The sequence below is a fragment of the Callithrix jacchus genome, chromosome 8 (assembly GCF_049354715.1).
Source record: "Callithrix jacchus isolate 240 chromosome 8, calJac240_pri, whole genome shotgun sequence".
Taxonomy (NCBI): domain Eukaryota; kingdom Metazoa; phylum Chordata; class Mammalia; order Primates; family Cebidae; genus Callithrix; species Callithrix jacchus.
The window spans coordinates 102,801,002-102,817,324 of NC_133509.1; the positions used below are offsets into that span (position 1 = coordinate 102,801,002).

The following is a 16,323-nucleotide window of genomic DNA, read 5'->3' on the forward strand; positions in this document are numbered from 1 at the left end:
CTACTAAAAAAATACAAAAATTAGTTGGGCGTGGTGGTGCACACCTTAGTCCCAGCTACTCAGGAGGCTGAGGCAGAAGAATCACTTGAACCTGGGAGGTGGAGGTTGCAGTGAGCTGAGATCATGCCATTGCACTCCAGCCTGGGCAACAGAGCAAGACTCTGTCTCAAAAAAAAAAAAAAAGGCAGAAATGAATAAGAGAGGAGGACCTTACAAATCTAGTGTTCTTGGCTGCTGCTGTTATCTGGAGCCTTTTAATCGTGCATCTTTTCTATTCCTTGCCCTGAACACTAGAAGGCCTGCCATGAATCTGTTGCCTCTTTCTTGCTACCTACCAGGCTCAGAGCTCAAACTTCGAAGGAGAACTGCAGCAAGCGTACTGCAGTAACTGAAGAAGGTGCCCAAGTAGTCCGTCTGCCTGCTGCCTGCTGGGGTCTGTTTGCCCAGGTTCTTCTGGAGAAGCTGAGTCTGGATCTGCACAGGGTGAGCTTCTGCTTCTGAAGCTTTCTGGGCTGCCTGTTCCACCAGGGAAGAAAGTGGAGGAGTCCCGGGCTCTGAGAGGTGGATGGCAGGAGAAAGGACACAGGCTTCAGTCCGTGAGTCCAGCTCTGGGTCAATTTCTGACTGGATATGTGAACTGGGCCTACTATACACTGCCTGGGGCATCTGACAGCTGCCTGGGCACTACACTTACAAGGCAAATATAAATTTGTAAGTCAGTTACTTAGACAAGTGATTCTCAGCCAGGAAGAGCTTTGAGTCTGGAGTGTATAAAATTACTATAGGGTGTATAGTTCTATTTTTATCCTTGTTTCTGGGGTGGAACAGCTTTATGAAGTACACAGCCATCTTTTGGGGAAGGGTTCATCAATATTTACTGAGTACCTGCTAGCTTTTCTCATTCCTTGTGAGAAAAACGTATCAGCAAATGGAGTGTTCGCCATACATGAGAGGTGGGAAAAAGGTGAAGTGAAGTTACGAGACACTGAGACATGACCTGGCTAACTAAAGGGCTGATAGAGCCCAGGTCTGGGGTCCCAAACTTCTGTGCCAAAGTGCTTTGTCACTCTCAGCTGTTTCCTCTCCCCAGTTCAGTTTTATCTGTTCCTGAGCAGACAGCCTTGTACCTGGCAGCTCTAGTGCCTCTCTCAGTGACTGAAGGACCTGATCTAGCTGCTGGGAGAGGGCGGTGTGGCTGGCAACACAGTCCTCGGTTAGGCTGGGCCAGCACATCTGAAGCAGTTCAGTGATGCTGCACCGTAGAGGGCCTCCTCCCTTTTCTTCCACACTCTCTATGGAAAGCAAATGAGAAAGAAAAAGTGAAGTCTGCTGCTGACCTAATGTTCCAAATCCAGAAGAAAAGAGAAAAAAGAAACTCACCTGATTTAGTTTGACCGGCTGACGTAAGCAAGTAATTGAAAATCTTACTGATTTGCTGAAGAACAACTGGAAAACCTCGAATGCCATCGGCAATTAGGAGTACGTGGTCTATCCGTCGACCTGGAAATAGATGAAAAAAGAGGGAATGCAAAAAAAAAAAAAAGGCATTGAGGTATTTTCAGAAATTGACACTCAGTCCTATATGTACCTGTGCAATTTTATCCTCTTCAATATTAAGGAGGAAATATATGCTGTGCCATTTGGGGTGACAACTAGTATACTTTGCTAATTCCATGCCTGAGATTCTAGGACTACCTCTGGCAAGATGCCTCAGCTGTCAATAACATCAGCAGATTCAGAATCTCCAGCACTCCCATGGAATTGTCTTCCCAAGTCAAATGGATTTGTCATGGTACTGCCCTAAGCTGTGAACTTGGGAGGGGATCATATCTGTCTTCTTTAATTGCTTTAAATGGTATCTTGACACTCCAACTAGACTATAAACAACTTTGTGAACACAGATTATGCTTTATATCTCTCCTATACTCCCATATACTTGGGATAATCTGGAAATACAGTGGTCACTAAATTAATTCCCAAATCGGTGTTTTGAAGAGATATTTGCACTCCCATGTTTGTTGCAGCACTGTTCATAATAGCCAAGATTTTGAAGCAATCTACGTGTTCATCAGCAGATGAATGGATCAAGAAAATGTGGTACCTATACACAATGGAGTACTATTCAGCCATAAAAAAGAATGAGATGCAATCATTAGCAATGACATGGATAGAACTGAAGATCATTGTGTTAAGCAAAATAAGCCAGGCACAGAAGGACAAACATCACATGTTCTCACTTATGTGTGGGATCCAAAACTCAAAACAATTGAATTCATGGGGATAGAGAATAGAAGGATGGTTACCAGAGGCTGGGAAGGTAGTAAAGGGTGGGGAAAGATGGAGATGGTTAATGGGTATAAAAAATAGAGGCCAGGTGTGGTGGCTCACACCTGTAATCCCAGCACTTTGGGAGGCCAAGGTGGGTGGATGGTGAAACCCATCTCTACTAAAAATATGAAAATTAGCTGGGCGTGGTGGCACGTGCCTGACGTTCTAGCTACTCGGGAGGCTGAGACAGGAGAATCGCCTGAACCCAGGAGACAGAGGCTGCAGTGAGCTGAGATCGTGCCAAAGCACTCCAGCTTGGGTGACAGAGCGAGATTCTGTCTCAAAAAAAACTGGTTTCCTTCAGATTTTATCCTATGAGCCTTTTACTTTGCTGATTTCTCTTTGTATCCATTTGCAGAAATAAATCTTAGCTCTATGACTATATCTGATTGGATGTGATGAAATTTCATAATCAATTTGCCATGTGCTTCCTCCAGTAACTGCTTTCTTCTTGGACAATTTATCAAGACTCTCAGAAACCCATCTCATTCGAGAATGAAGGGATATAATTAAACACAGCACACTCACCCCGCCTTTCAAGGCTACTGTTCAAACGCCGTTCAGCTGTCTCCAAAAGCTGCTTGCAGGTTTTCCAGAGCTGGCACTGAGAGCAAGCTAGGTCAAACGCAGCCATGGCAGGGGGACTGAGGTCTTCCAGAACCTCTCTCAGGGGTGCAGTGGGCTCCGTCAGAGCTGTGTTTATCCAAAAGTCCTCTTGGAGCGTGGGGATGGGCTCTCCAGAGGTGCTGAGCAGCTTGTCGCTCACATCAGAGATAGAGTAAAACACCATTCCTGGCCATCCAGCAGTGAAATAAAAAGCAAGGGGTTAAAAGGATTCTCACTACAACAACTTTTATTAGGCAAAGTAGTTATTTAAAAAATGTTTGAGGTTCATCTGCACAGGGCACCTTCTACTTATATTAGTACTATCATTATGGCCCATGCTTGTAGCTTCAAAACAGTAGCATGAAAGGAAGACCAAGAGAAACTCAGAGTGGTCCAGATGAGGGAGGGCTTCTTCCAAATGGGGTCTCAAAGTAGGTTCAGAAAGAATGAGGTAGATCTGTGTGTGCTAATCAGAAAAGATCTCTAGAACACATCGCTAAAAAGCAAGGTAGACTGTAGTATTGTCCTAAGAGCCTATTTATATTAAAAACAGAAAGGATGTGTTATATTCTTGTGAACAGGCAAAGAAAATTTCTGGGATAATATATAGGGAGCAGTATGTGATGGTACCTTGGTATGTAGAGCCTAGGTCAGTAAGAGTAGTGAAAATGTGAAAGATTCCAGCTTCAAGAAATAATGAAAGGATGGGCTCTTTTGCAGTGCATCCAAGGTGGGAAATTGAGGCCTGTGAATTCTAGGGCTTACATTTTAATATCCAACTTCACTTTATAGAACAGTAAAATAATATGCTTTATCCCTGAATAATTATGTGGGAAGGAAATAAACTCCTAACCATTTCCTGAAGCCAGAGACAGTGGCCATCAAAACACAGGTTAAAAATAGCATTCATAGTCTTCAGTTTATGTCACATAGGATAAGCTTCACACAGTAGGTTGAGTGGTGGTGTGTGAACAGCCTGGGCAGGGAATTTGGACGCAGCTGGAAAACTGGATGTATCGAGTTTGCTGTTTTTCAAGGCAGGTGTCCTGTATTGAATTTCTGCTCACTCTCATGAGCAGCCTACGATTCTGGTGGTTTCTGCCCTTTTCCCCCCTTTCCCGGCAACCTCATCATTTATGGTGTTAGCAGGAAGCCTGACCTGCTGCCGCAGCGCTGCCAATGGCCTGTAGAGTTGAGCGGCCACTGCCAGTTCTCCGAATGGTGTTGCTACCTCCATCTGAGTTCTGGTTTTCAATCTTGTGCTCTACTTGGGCCAGCTCTTGGATCACTTCCTGGTAGCGCTCCATGAACATCAGTTCCCCTGAACTAGGTGAGGACTTCAGATTGAATGTGAACAGCACCTGTCATGGGAGAGGGAGAGTGTGGGCCCTGTGGTCCCACTGATTTAGGCAATGTCCTTAGATAGGAGATCTTGCCAACCATTAGACTGTGGCCCTAAGATGTCTTTGTGCTTTGTAGGGTCAGAAGAGCACTGAATGTTAGAAGAGCAGGTCAGCTATAAAAAATAATTCGTAATCTCAGCTGGTCTACCCGAGACCCCCTGAGCACCAACCCTAGTCCCCCGCGTGACCCCTTATCTGCTCCGACAAGATGAAAGAAACAATCATGAACCAGGAAAAACTCGCCAAACTGCAGGCACAAGTGCGCATTGGTGGGAAAGGAACTGCTCGCAGAAAGAAGAAGGTGGTTCATAGAACAGCCACAGCAGATGATAAAAAACTTCAGTTCTCCTTAAAGAAGTTAGGGGTGAACAATATCTCTGGTATTGAAGAGGTGAATATGTTTACAAACCAAGGAACAGTGATCCACTTTAACAACCCTAAAGTTCAGGCATCTCTGGCAGTGAACACTTTCACCATTACAGGCCATGCTGAGACAAAGCAGCGGACAGAAATGCTACCCAGCATCTTAAACCAGCTTGGGGCAGACAGTCTGACCAGTTTCAGGAGACTGGCTGAAGCTCTGCCCAAACAATCTGTGGATGGAAAAGCACCGCTTGCTACTGGAGAGGAGGAGGATGATGAAGTACCAGATCTTGTGGAGAATTTTGATGAGGCTTCCAAGAATGAGGCAAACTGAATTGAGTCAACTTCTGAAGATAAAACTTGAAGAAGTTACTGGGAGCTGCTATTTTATATTATGACTGCTTTTTAAGAAATTTTTGTTTATGGATCTGAAAAAATCTAGATCTCTAATATTTTTAAGCCCAAGCCCCTTGGACACTGCAGCTCTTTTCAGTTTTTTGCTTATACACAATTCCTTCTTTGCAGCTAATTAAGCCGAAGAAGCCTGGGAATCAAGTTTGAAACCAAGGTTAATAAAGTTCTTTGCCTAGCAAAAAAAAAAAATTCATAAAAGAAAACCACCAAAGCCTCAGTAGAAAATAGGCAAAAACTGTGGACAATTTCAGCAAAAATATATATGACTAACATATAAATGAGAAAATATTTTTTCCCGTAACAGCAAACTAGGGGCCGGGCGCAGTGGCTCACGCCTATAATCCCAGCATGTTGGGAGGCGCAGTGGCTCACGCCTATAATCCCAGCACGTTGGGATCACGAGGTCAAGAGATCGAGACCATCCTGGTCAATAAGGTGAAACGCTGTCTCTACTAAAAATACAAAAAGTTAGCTGGGCATGGTGGTGTGTGCCTGTAATCCCAGCTACTCGGGAGGCTGAAGCAGGAGAATTGCTTGAACCCAGAAGGCAGAGGTTGCGGTGAGCCGATATTGTGCCACTGCACTCCAGTCTGCGTAACAACAGCGAAACTCCATCTCAAAAAAACCAAAACAAAACAAAAACACCCCAGCAAACTAGGAATTTAAGTAACAATATCATTTGGCATGTATCACAATAACGAAGTGCAAAAATAAATCCTTAGGAGTTGGTGTAACATTAAGTGTCACAACTTTTTTGAAAAGCAGTTTGGCAATCTATAAAGCTTTCAAAGTGTTTCTATCTTTTGACTCAGTAATTTTTATGAGGAACTTAAAGAAAATAATTCAAAAGGCTTAATGCCCAAACGTAATCACCTTGGCACTATATATTACAACTATTACAAGGTTAACAATTATCTAAATCTTGAGCAACAGGGAAATGATTAAATGCATCTACTTGATTAGACTATTGTAAGGTCACTAAAATCAAGGTTAAAAGACAAATGCTCATATCACAATATAAAAATGCATGATATAAAGTTTTAGATTTGAAATAATCCCAGCTATATAAAAGTCATATATATTTTGGAGAAATATTGGCCAAAAAACTAAATTTTTAATATTGGTTGTTTCATACTATAGGGTTAAAAATAATTTTATTTTCTTGTTAATACTTTCTGTTATTTTCTTACATACAACTTATTCTGTCTGTATTCAGGTCAAAAAATAAAGTTTTTATTTAAAAAAAAAAAAAGACCATGGCCCAAGGAAAAAAGAAGTAGAGGACATTTAGGGGTAAAATATCATGGGACTCCTAGATAAATTCCTCTGGATTTGAGCATTAGAAAGGCTGGTGTGGGGGGCGGCCATGGTGGTTCACGCCTATAATCCCAGCACTTCGGAAGGCCGCGGTGGGCAGATTACTTGAGGTTAGGAATTTGAAACCAGCCTGGCCAACATGGTGAAAACTCGTCTCTACTAAAAGCATAAAATTTAGCCAGGCATGGTGGTGTGCATCTATAATCCCAGCTACTCAGGAGGCTGAGACAGGAGAATTGCTTGATTCCAGGAGGCCAAGTTGCAGTGAGCTGAGATAGAGCCACTGCACCAATCCAGCTTGGGTGATGAGTAAGACTCTGCCTCAAAAAAAAAAAAAAAAAAAAAAGAAAAGAAAGGCTGGGGCTGGGAGGGTCCTGTCCTCCTTCAAGGATCATAATTATCATTATCATTAAAGTATAAGATCTAAAATGATCAGAGAAGGTTAAGTAAAAATTGTCCTGTCACCTAGAGTTCCCTAGATTTATTCCTCAACAACTGAACTCAGGTGAAAGAACTATTCTGATCTACATATTAAGTAGCTAAATTACCAAATACTTTACTAACAGTAAAAGTATCATTAATATACCAAGAGAATTTTAAAAATTAGAAGAGTAGTGTTTTATGCTATTAAGTTTAATCAAGAGTAGAGAATTTTTTATATTCCTCACAGTTAGAACATAATCCTCTTAACGTCCTTATGAAGTAGAAAAAGTAGTTATTACATTTAACTCCAATTGTCAAATGAGGATATCAAAGCTCAGAGGTTCAGAGTCTTTCTGACTACCACTCCTGTGCTGTTTTCTTTCTACAATACAAACATTCTAGTCTGTTAATTGAACTGGCATTTTATTTATTATGGAGGCTGGGTGCAGTGGTTCATGCCTGTAACCCAGCACTTTGGGAGTCTGAGGTGGGTGGATCACCTGAGGTCAGGAGTTCGAGACCAGCCTGACCAAAATAGCGAAACCTCATCCCTACTAAAAATACAAAAATTAGCTGGACATGGTAGCGAATGCTTGTAATCTCAGCTACTTGGGAGGCTGAGGCAGGAGAATTGGTTGAACTTGGGAGAAGGAGGTTGCAGTGAGCTGAGATCGCACTATTGCACTCCAGCAGACTGGGTGACAAGAGCAAAACTCAGTCCCACCTCCCCGCCCAAAAAGAAAAGGAAATTGTCTGTATTATAATTTTTAACTAGATAAAAACATGGGCTGGGCGTGATGGCTCATGCCTGTAATCCTAGCACTTTGGGAGGTGGAGGCAGGTAGATCACTTGAGGTCAGGAGTTCGAGACCAGCCTGGCCAACATGGTAAAACCCTGTCTCTACTAAAAATACAAAAATTAGCCTGGTGCTATAGTGGGTGCCTGTAACCATAGCTATTCGGAGGGCTTAAGCAGGAGAAACATTTGAACCTGGGAGGTGGAGGTTGCAGTGAGTAGAAATCATGCCACTGCGCTCCAGCCTGGGCAATAGAGCAAGACTCCAAAAAAAAAAACACAAACCTGTATATGTTCAAAGAAGGAGTCAAGCAGATAAACAAAAGTTTCTATGTTTGTAAGTGGTGGGAGTGTGGCTGAATATTTTCTTTTACCTTTTTAAAACACTGCTTATGTTAAGAACCACAAACAATTCAGTATCATTCAGTCTGCCCTGCTGAAGCCTGGGCCTGGGCATATGGAAACCCCCTCCTGCTTCTTCTGCTCGATGTGGACCCCTGAGTGCTTCCAAGTGGCCCTGGTTGCACATGCTCCAAGCCTTACCTGATACTAAGTCAGTTAAGGTCTGGCAAGGTATGATCTAGGCTCCCCTCACCTGACGGGCTTCTGTGAAGTTCCCTCGAAGGATGCAGGATGCCAGCAGTGACTCAGGTGGGGAGAACATCATGGGGATGAGTGAACTTTGAGGATGGGGGTGCAATCTGCTGTCCAGCTCATTCTGCCCAGACACAGCATTCAGACTTCCCTCTGTTGAGACACATGAATGTGTGGGGCCAGAGAAGCAAGAGGAATTGAGGAAATGCTATATTGCTGCCACCTCCCACCAAACTTTTATCTCCTCAATGTTCTTCTGTAAAAGGTCTATAAATAGGTCTTAATTTTTCCTCAAATGAAGGGCAAACCTATGTTATTATCCTTGAATATAAGATGTAAATGCCAATTACCTTCCTTGGGTATTTGCCTCTATTTATCTCTGCTGCTGGATAACTAAATTGAGAATGAAACAGTCCTTTCCCTTCTCCCAGCGAAAATCTGGCCATCTGCCAACCTTGAACAACAACTTTGACTGCTTAATCCTGGCTTTACACCATGGTATATGGTAACTCACTATCAGGGCAAAGCTGCTCAAAATTGGCAGCTGGTGGAAATCTGCATACCTGATGTACTTGTGCTCAGCTCACTACTTGTACTTTCCAGAGATGGGCTGGAACCTTTGTCTCGGCCATCTACAGGTATTGGGAAGAAAAGAGAAAGTCAATCATCAGCTCCTTATAGAGTGGGAAGTGTGAAGTTGGCTTGAAAGCCAAGATCTGAGTAGTTAGAGACAGAGGACAATGATTACTATGACACCTGCTGCTTTTTCTACAGCAAAACACAAACTCCTACAGACCAAAGGCAAGGGGTGGGCTTAATATGGCAACAGGGTTCACTTGGGTAGTAGCCTATACCAGTAGTTCCCAACCTGTGGGTCTCAAAGCCACAGGAACCTTCAAGTTATTTTTAGGAGTCAGTGATCGGCACCTGCGCAGTAAACACTGGCAGTATTCTGAAAAAATAAAAGCACAACTGTTATAACCAGGAAGTAGTAGGGACACAATATTTCCTGACATAGAAAAAGGTGTTCTCATGCTTGAAAAAGTAGACAACTGGCTGGGTGCAGTGGTTTACACGCAGCACTTTGGGAGGCCATTGCAGCAAGATAGCTTAAGCCCAGGGGTTTGAGACCAACCTGGGCAACATAGCAAGACCTTGTCTACACAAAAAATTAAAAACAAACCAGTCGGGCAAGGTGGCATGCACCTGTAGTGCCAGCTGCTCAGGAGGCTGCGGCAGGAAGGATTGTTTGAGACCAGGGTTCAAGGTTACATTGAGCTATGATTGTGCCATTGCACCTCAGCCTGAGAGACAGAGCAAAACCCTGTGTATATTAAAAAAATGTAGGAAAGCAAAGTCTAAGACCTGGCTGGCTGAAGGCCATAATATTCAAAGTCTCAGGGAAAAAGCTTCTTCTCAACACCACGTTTTCTAATGTGCTAGAGCTTTCTAACAGAGGCTCACTACTCCTTAGCATGGTCATTTGAGGGGCTGTCTCAGCCTAATACAAGGGAGTCCCCTCAGTTCACTGTTTGGGCTGCCCTTTAGAAGGAACAGCTGTAGGAAAGAATGGTGGGTTGTGCATTCTTGGGCTGAAGGGTTCGAGTGGATGCAAATTCTGCCTTTTGACCCAAACTGATTAATGTAGCAGCTTAAGAGACTTAGCAACTCGACCTTGAAGGTTTCTCTCATGGCATCCCCCACCCTACCCAGTATGCTCACCTTGCATGTTGCCACTTAGCTAGAGCCCACTCATTCTCTGGAGTTTGCTTCAACAGTCAACTCCTTCATGAAACCTGTTGCCCTGACATCTGCAGATCATGTTGATGTCCTAAGACATGTCTTCTGTTTTCAGGCAGGGCCTCAGGTCACTTTAAGCTTTTCATGTTTACTGTCTAAGCAGGTACATTACAAACTGAAGTTAAAGGCCCAGTTTCTGCCTCATTTACCTCCCTCAAGATACCTAGTATTGTTTAGCACACAGGAAATCTTCATGAATTTCTTTTAATTTTTGAAAGATCAACACCAAAAACCATAACAAAACTTGATTCTCTAAAAATTTAGTACCCCTATATAATGTGCCTATATTAAACTTCTCAAAGAAAAGCCCATAATCAGAATAAAAAGACAAAATAGAGAAAAAAATCATAGCACATGATGACAAAGTATTTTCCTTAATGTATAAAGAGATTTCTACAATTCAACGGGAAAGAAATTCCTAAAAGAAAAATGGACCTTAGACACTAGCCAGTTTACAGAAAAATATAAATAACCAATAAATATACGAAAAGACATTCAATCTCAAACTTAAAAAAAAAACTACTACTAAAGCAAGGAAACATCATTATTTTATCACCCATGTTGGTGAAGGTTTTAAAAAATCTAATACAACTGACTGATGAGAGTATGTGCAAATAGGTAATCACATATAGCTTGCAGAACTATAAATCATAGGAGAGAGAAAAGGATGGAGAGAGGGTGGTTAATGAATACAAAATCAGAGCTAGATAGGGATCAGTTCCGCTGTTCTGTAGCACTGCAGGATGAATATGGTTAACTATAATCTATTATATATTCTCAAAAAGCTAGAAAAAAGGATTTTTTTTTGAGATGAAGTCTCACTCTGTTACCCAGACTGGAGTACAGTGGCATAATCTCAGCTCACTGCAACCTCTGCCTCATAGGTTCAAGAGATTCTCCTGCCTCAGCCTCCTGAGCTTGGCATCCACCACCACACCCAGCTAACGTTTGTATTTTTAGTTGAGACATGGATTCACTATGTTGGCCAGGCTGGTCTTGAACTCCTTACCCAAGTGATCCATGTGCCTTGGCCTCCCAGAATGCTGGGATTACAAGTGTGAGCCAAGAAAGGATTTTGAATGTTCACAACACAAGGAAATGACAAATGTTTGGGGCAATGGATACGATATTACTCCAATTTGGTCATTATACATTTTATAAACATATTGAAATATCAATATATATACAATATGGTACAATATGTACCATAAATATGTACAATTATTATACGCCAACTAAAAATAAAAGGGCAGCCACGCACAATGGCCCATGCCTTTAATTCCAACACTTTGGGAAGCTGAGACGAGTGGATCACTTGAGGTCAGGAGTTCAAGATCAGCTTGGCCTATATAGCAAAACCCCATCTCTACTAAAAACACAAACATAAGCTGGGCATGGTGGTGCACACCTGTAATCCCAGCTACTCAGGAGGCTGAGGCACGAGAATTGCTTGAACCCAGGAGGCAGAGGTTGTAGTAAGCTGAGATCATGCCACTGTACTCCAGCCTGGGCAACAGAGCGAGATGCCATCTTTAAAAAAAAGAAAAGAAAAGAAAAAGTAAAAGGGAAAAAATAATAAGACCTATTTCACAGTATTGTGAGCATTAAATAAGTTAGCAATTATAAGGAATGTAGAGCAGCACCTGGCATATAATGACTACTTAATATTAACTCTTGTAGAAAAAAAGAAATATATATTGGTCTACCTTATTTTTAAGGCAACTGGGTAATATCTATCTGTATTTTATATCCACATACCTCTGATCTAGTAATTCTGCTGCTAGGAGCTTATGCACAGACATGTGCAAGGTTGTTTACTACAGCACTGTTTATAATAGTAAAAAACTTAAATGTCCATGAACAGGGTGTTTTTGACAATGGAACACTAAGGAGTATTTAAAATGGTAAGTGAAAAAAGTTCTCAATTTACAGTATAATATATTGGTATATATAAAAGGATATAATTGAAAAAATCAAGCTGCAGTTCTCAATATATAGTATAATGTATGTATATATATAAAAGGTATACATGTTTGTATTGCATGGAAAATTTCTGGAAGGATACATAGGAAACTATTAATAAGAGATACCCTGCGGGAGTGGGAATAGGATAATTTTTCAACACTTGTTGTCTTTGACCATGTGCTGTTTCTTAAAGAGTATTAGACAAGTAACATTATACCACTTGCCTAGTGCATGGGAATGAGCTCTTGAGATTACCTGCCTGGCTCCTTCTTGTCCGACGACCCCGGCGGAGACTGGGGTGCCGTGGGGCAGGCCGGTATCTTCGGGAAGGTTGTTCCTCTGAAAGAGCAAACCCAATGGGGCATACAAGACAAAGATCAACTTTGATTTGGACCCCTCTTAGCATAACAGATAGGGGAAATTTACACTGGGCTCTGAGACATGGAGCATACCCCAGTGTTCTGACACTGGTTGCCATGGTGATGATATGCCCTGAGTTACAGGGTGATTCCCATGTACTCCCAGCTCTCTCTCACATTCCTGGGATCTTTCTCCCTCCCACCTTCTGGTCCCACCAGTTCATCCTCCTCTCACCTGAACGATGGTTGCTTGTCACCACCTTGTATCTCCACTGGGCCTCAGAGAGAACCTTGGAAAGTCGATGCAGGCGGCTCTGCAGTCCATCTCTGCTTCCTGAGCAGCTCTGACCTTCTTGCTTTAGATTCTCAGGGAGGTTGCGGCTGCTGATCTCATCCAGTTGTTCTTGGAGAAGCCTGAGGAAGGCCCCTATTGCAAATTCATCAGCCAGAAATCCACTGATACCACTAGTAAAGTGCTTTAAGTCCAAAAAGCTGTGCCTATGAGGCCCTGGGTAACTGTCTTTTGGCTCTGCCTTCAAATGGCTTGGCATTGTATAAGCAAGGCTCTTTGGGACTCCCAGGGAACCCCATTCTGACTTCGTTTCGGGATGTGCTATGTGCTGAGGGCTCTCTGATGGGGACCTCAAACCTGTGGGGCTCTTCCCCTCAATGTCATCATCCTCAGCATAGTCCTCAGGCAAGTGAGGCTCTGGGTGAAGATCAGCAGAGGTGATGAGAAGCAATGAGAAGATGTTTTCTAGAAGCTCCAGGCACAAAGAGTCAGGAGTACTGCACAGATACTGTCGACACTTGGCCAGGTAAGTTGAGAAGAGATTTGCAGCACCTACAAAAACATGTACAAGAGAAGAGGCCAGAGAAAGAGAAGACAGAGAATGCAAACATTAGAAACATTACCTCCCAGAGTCAAAGATTCTCACAACTTTAGCTCATTTATTTATTTAATTCTAAAGGAACTGAGGTAACAGTGAGAAGAATAAGTGAGAGTTCTTAGGCTGTCTCTTCATGATTTGCAGAAAGATTTTGCTATTCTAAAAGTACAGCTGCCCAAGCATGGTAGAGCTAATGCCTGTAATCCCAGCACTTAGGGAGGGTGAGGCAGGCAGATCACTTGAGCTCAGGAGTTTGACACCAGGCCTGGCCAACATGGTGAAACCCTGTCTCTAATAAAATACAAAAATTAACCGGGCCTGGTGGCAGGTGCCTGTAATCCCAGCTACTTGGGAGGCTGAGACAGGAGAATCGCTTGAACCCGGGAGGCAGAGGTTGCAGTGAGCTGAGATCACACTACTGTACTCTAGCCTGGGTGACAGAGTGAGACTCTGTCTCAAAGAAAAAAAAAAGTACAGCTTACGGAAAACTCATTATTTTGTATCTGCTTTGTAAATATTACATTGTTCCTCATCCCTGATAAGGACTCCATATTTCACTTCTAGGAATGAAGGTAGAGGCAGACCCTTTACTCTTCCATTCTATTTCCACTTATTTTTACACTAAAGATGATCATGGCTACGTAGCTCTCTTAAGAAATCCTCAGTAGGCAAAAATGACCATGCTAAGGGGTAAAGGTCTATTCCAAAGCTAGAAAAGAGGGAAAACTGATCACTAGTCACAGAAGGCAAGTTAAGGAATTGTCAATTATTAAGAAAAATGAGAGAGGATAAGATGATTAGGTTGGTACTTTTCACATTGTAGGCTGTGACCTCTGAAATCACCTTAGAAGGCTACATTTAAAAAGATCAAATAGGAAAGAAAAATAATCTGGAGTGTGCTCTATGAAGTAAGCATTGTTTTTAAAACTTTGTTTCAGTCTATAGATCATATATACACACACACATATGCAAACACAGGAAGTTATTACCTTGGTGCAAATTGGAGGAGGGTGTAAAATGCCATTTCTACCATGAAATTCGTTTTTTAAAAAAGCAGTTGAAAACACCCCACTAGGAGATCAGATTCTGTTAAAATTTAGGCAATCACTTCCTTTTCCCATGTCCCTTTGATTTAAAGAGGCAGACAGATGGATGAGACTATTCCTGGGTAAAATAAAATTAAGACTATCACCCCACTCCCAATCTTGGTGGAAGAGAGTAAACACACAAAGCCCGTACTGGCATAGGTTGTTACCTGCTTATGTCAGGGATGGAGGGAAGTGCTGTACCTGGGGAGGAAAGAGAGTCATTCACTGGCTCTGCAGCTGAAGCCAGGTCCTCACAGAGGCTGTCTTTGCAGTCCTGGCACTGAGAGTGCTGATGTGAGTTCACACAGAGGGCATAGATGGCATACTTCATGGCACAGAAGCCCTGGTAGAGTGTCAGGTTCTGAGACTGGCTCAGGTGTTCAGGGACTGCAGCATCAACTGCATCTGAATTACAGAGAGAAACAGGCTGAACTTGAGAGTTAATCCCTTCATGCTGCAAGTATGGGTGAAGCAAAGAGATGCTGTGCTGCACTTAGAGGTCCACCTGTAGGTTCTTACCCTCTCTCCTTTCTGTTGGGCTGACTAGAGCTTTCCCTCTAGTCAGTATCAACTTTCAGTTCCCTGCACTTCCTTTTCCCCATCACCTCCCTTCTACATATCTCATGACTTTTACATGGCATTATTGCCCAGGGCCAGGACTTGTACCTCAGTGCCTCCTTAAATTTTGTACCTTAAATGTCTCTCTTGCCTCCCCTTAGTTACAGCCTTATTATTGCCTCATTTTGCCTTTTCCAAGTTCAAGTTCCAAGTATGCCCCAGTGGGTCCAAGTATCAGATTAAAAATACTGTATTCCTTTGGAGGGCCTGTATACTTGCATGTAGGAGCAGAGCTCCTATTCCTATAGGAAATCTGCTAACCAAGCTGCCTCTCTTTCCAGAAAAAACATGGAATCTAATAACACTGGTTCTCCAATTAGTAGCTGGTCCTTTTGAAAAATAAAGCAACAACCAGGCTGGGAAACCTTGACTGCCATATAAGAAAATTTGTGTCTCCCAAAGGTAAGTGTCTCTGACCTGTGTGGCAGGTTGTGACCGTACAATGATACGTTTCTTAAGAACAAAAAGAAACATATACATTCCACAATATATACATACATCAACACATCATGTTGTATTCCCAAAATAGATACAATTATTATTAGTCAATTAAAAACAGGGTAACACTATGTGGGGTATAGTGATAAGTGCCTGTAGTCCTATACCTATTAGGACGGCCGAAACAAGAGGATCATTTGACCCCAGGAGATCAAGACTAGCTTGGGCAACATAGCACGACTCCTTCTCAAAAACAAACAAACGAACAAAAAAAACATGGTGAGAATTCATTTGAGAGAGGAGAGAAATAAGACAAAACTTAAAAACAAAGAGCTTTTTAATGGGGTCTTGAGTGTAAGCAAAGATCTTAGGTTAAAAAAAAGGCTTTGTTCCTGTTTCAGACAAGTCTTTCTTCTTCTCCTTTTTTTTTTTTTTTTTTTTTTTTTGAGACGGAGTTTCGCTCTTGTTACCCAGGCTGGAGTGCAATGGCGCGATCTTGGCTCACTGCAACCTCCGCCTCCTGGGTTCAGGCAATTCTCCTGCCTCGGCCTCCCGAGTAGCTGGGATTACAGGCACACGCCACCGTGCCCAGCTAATATTTTGTATTTTTAGTAGAGACGGGGTTTCACCACGTTGACCAGGATGGTCTCGATCTGTTGACCTCGTGATCCACCCGCCTTGGCCTCCCAAAGTGCTGGGATTATAGATGTGAGCTACCGCGCCCGGCCCACTTCTTCTTTTTTTTTTTTTTTTTGAGACAAGAGTCTCATTCTGTCACTGAGGCTGGAATGCAGTGGTGCGATCTCAACTCACTGCAACCTCCACCTCCCAGGTTCAAGTGATTCTCCTGCCTCAGCCTCCCGAGTAGCTGGGATTACAGGCGCACACCACCACACCGGCTTATTTTTTATATTTTTAGTA

The 16,323-nt window shown here is 42.6% G+C and overlaps 1 protein-coding gene and 1 pseudogene across 3 annotated transcripts in view; one reads left to right on the plus strand and one right to left on the minus strand.

The window, feature by feature from the left end:
* Nucleotides 1-16,323, minus strand: part of ZFYVE26 (zinc finger FYVE-type containing 26) — a 67,936-nt gene that overhangs the window by 38,341 nt on the left and 13,272 nt on the right. The window contains exons 10-19 of one of the 2 annotated variants that reach the window (XM_002807245.6): nucleotides 14,548-14,751; nucleotides 12,604-13,212; nucleotides 12,265-12,348; nucleotides 8,808-8,876; nucleotides 8,246-8,397; nucleotides 4,094-4,295; nucleotides 2,857-3,120; nucleotides 1,381-1,500; nucleotides 1,128-1,292; nucleotides 336-554 (exon numbers count right to left, since the gene is read on the minus strand). In XM_002807245.6, coding sequence (XP_002807291.4) covers nucleotides 336-554; nucleotides 1,128-1,292; nucleotides 1,381-1,500; nucleotides 2,857-3,120; nucleotides 4,094-4,295; nucleotides 8,246-8,397; nucleotides 8,808-8,876; nucleotides 12,265-12,348; nucleotides 12,604-13,212; nucleotides 14,548-14,751 — 2,088 coding nt within the window. The remainder of the gene's footprint in view (nucleotides 1-335; nucleotides 555-1,127; nucleotides 1,293-1,380; nucleotides 1,501-2,856; nucleotides 3,121-4,093; nucleotides 4,296-8,245; nucleotides 8,398-8,807; nucleotides 8,877-12,264; nucleotides 12,349-12,603; nucleotides 13,213-14,547; nucleotides 14,752-16,323) is intronic. The other variant, XM_078335225.1, reaches the window with a different exon arrangement.
* On the plus strand, nucleotides 4,544-6,366 carry LOC144577431 (transcription factor BTF3 pseudogene; annotated as a pseudogene). The gene has a single exon (XR_013521290.1). The product of XR_013521290.1 is annotated as a transcription factor BTF3 pseudogene (transcript).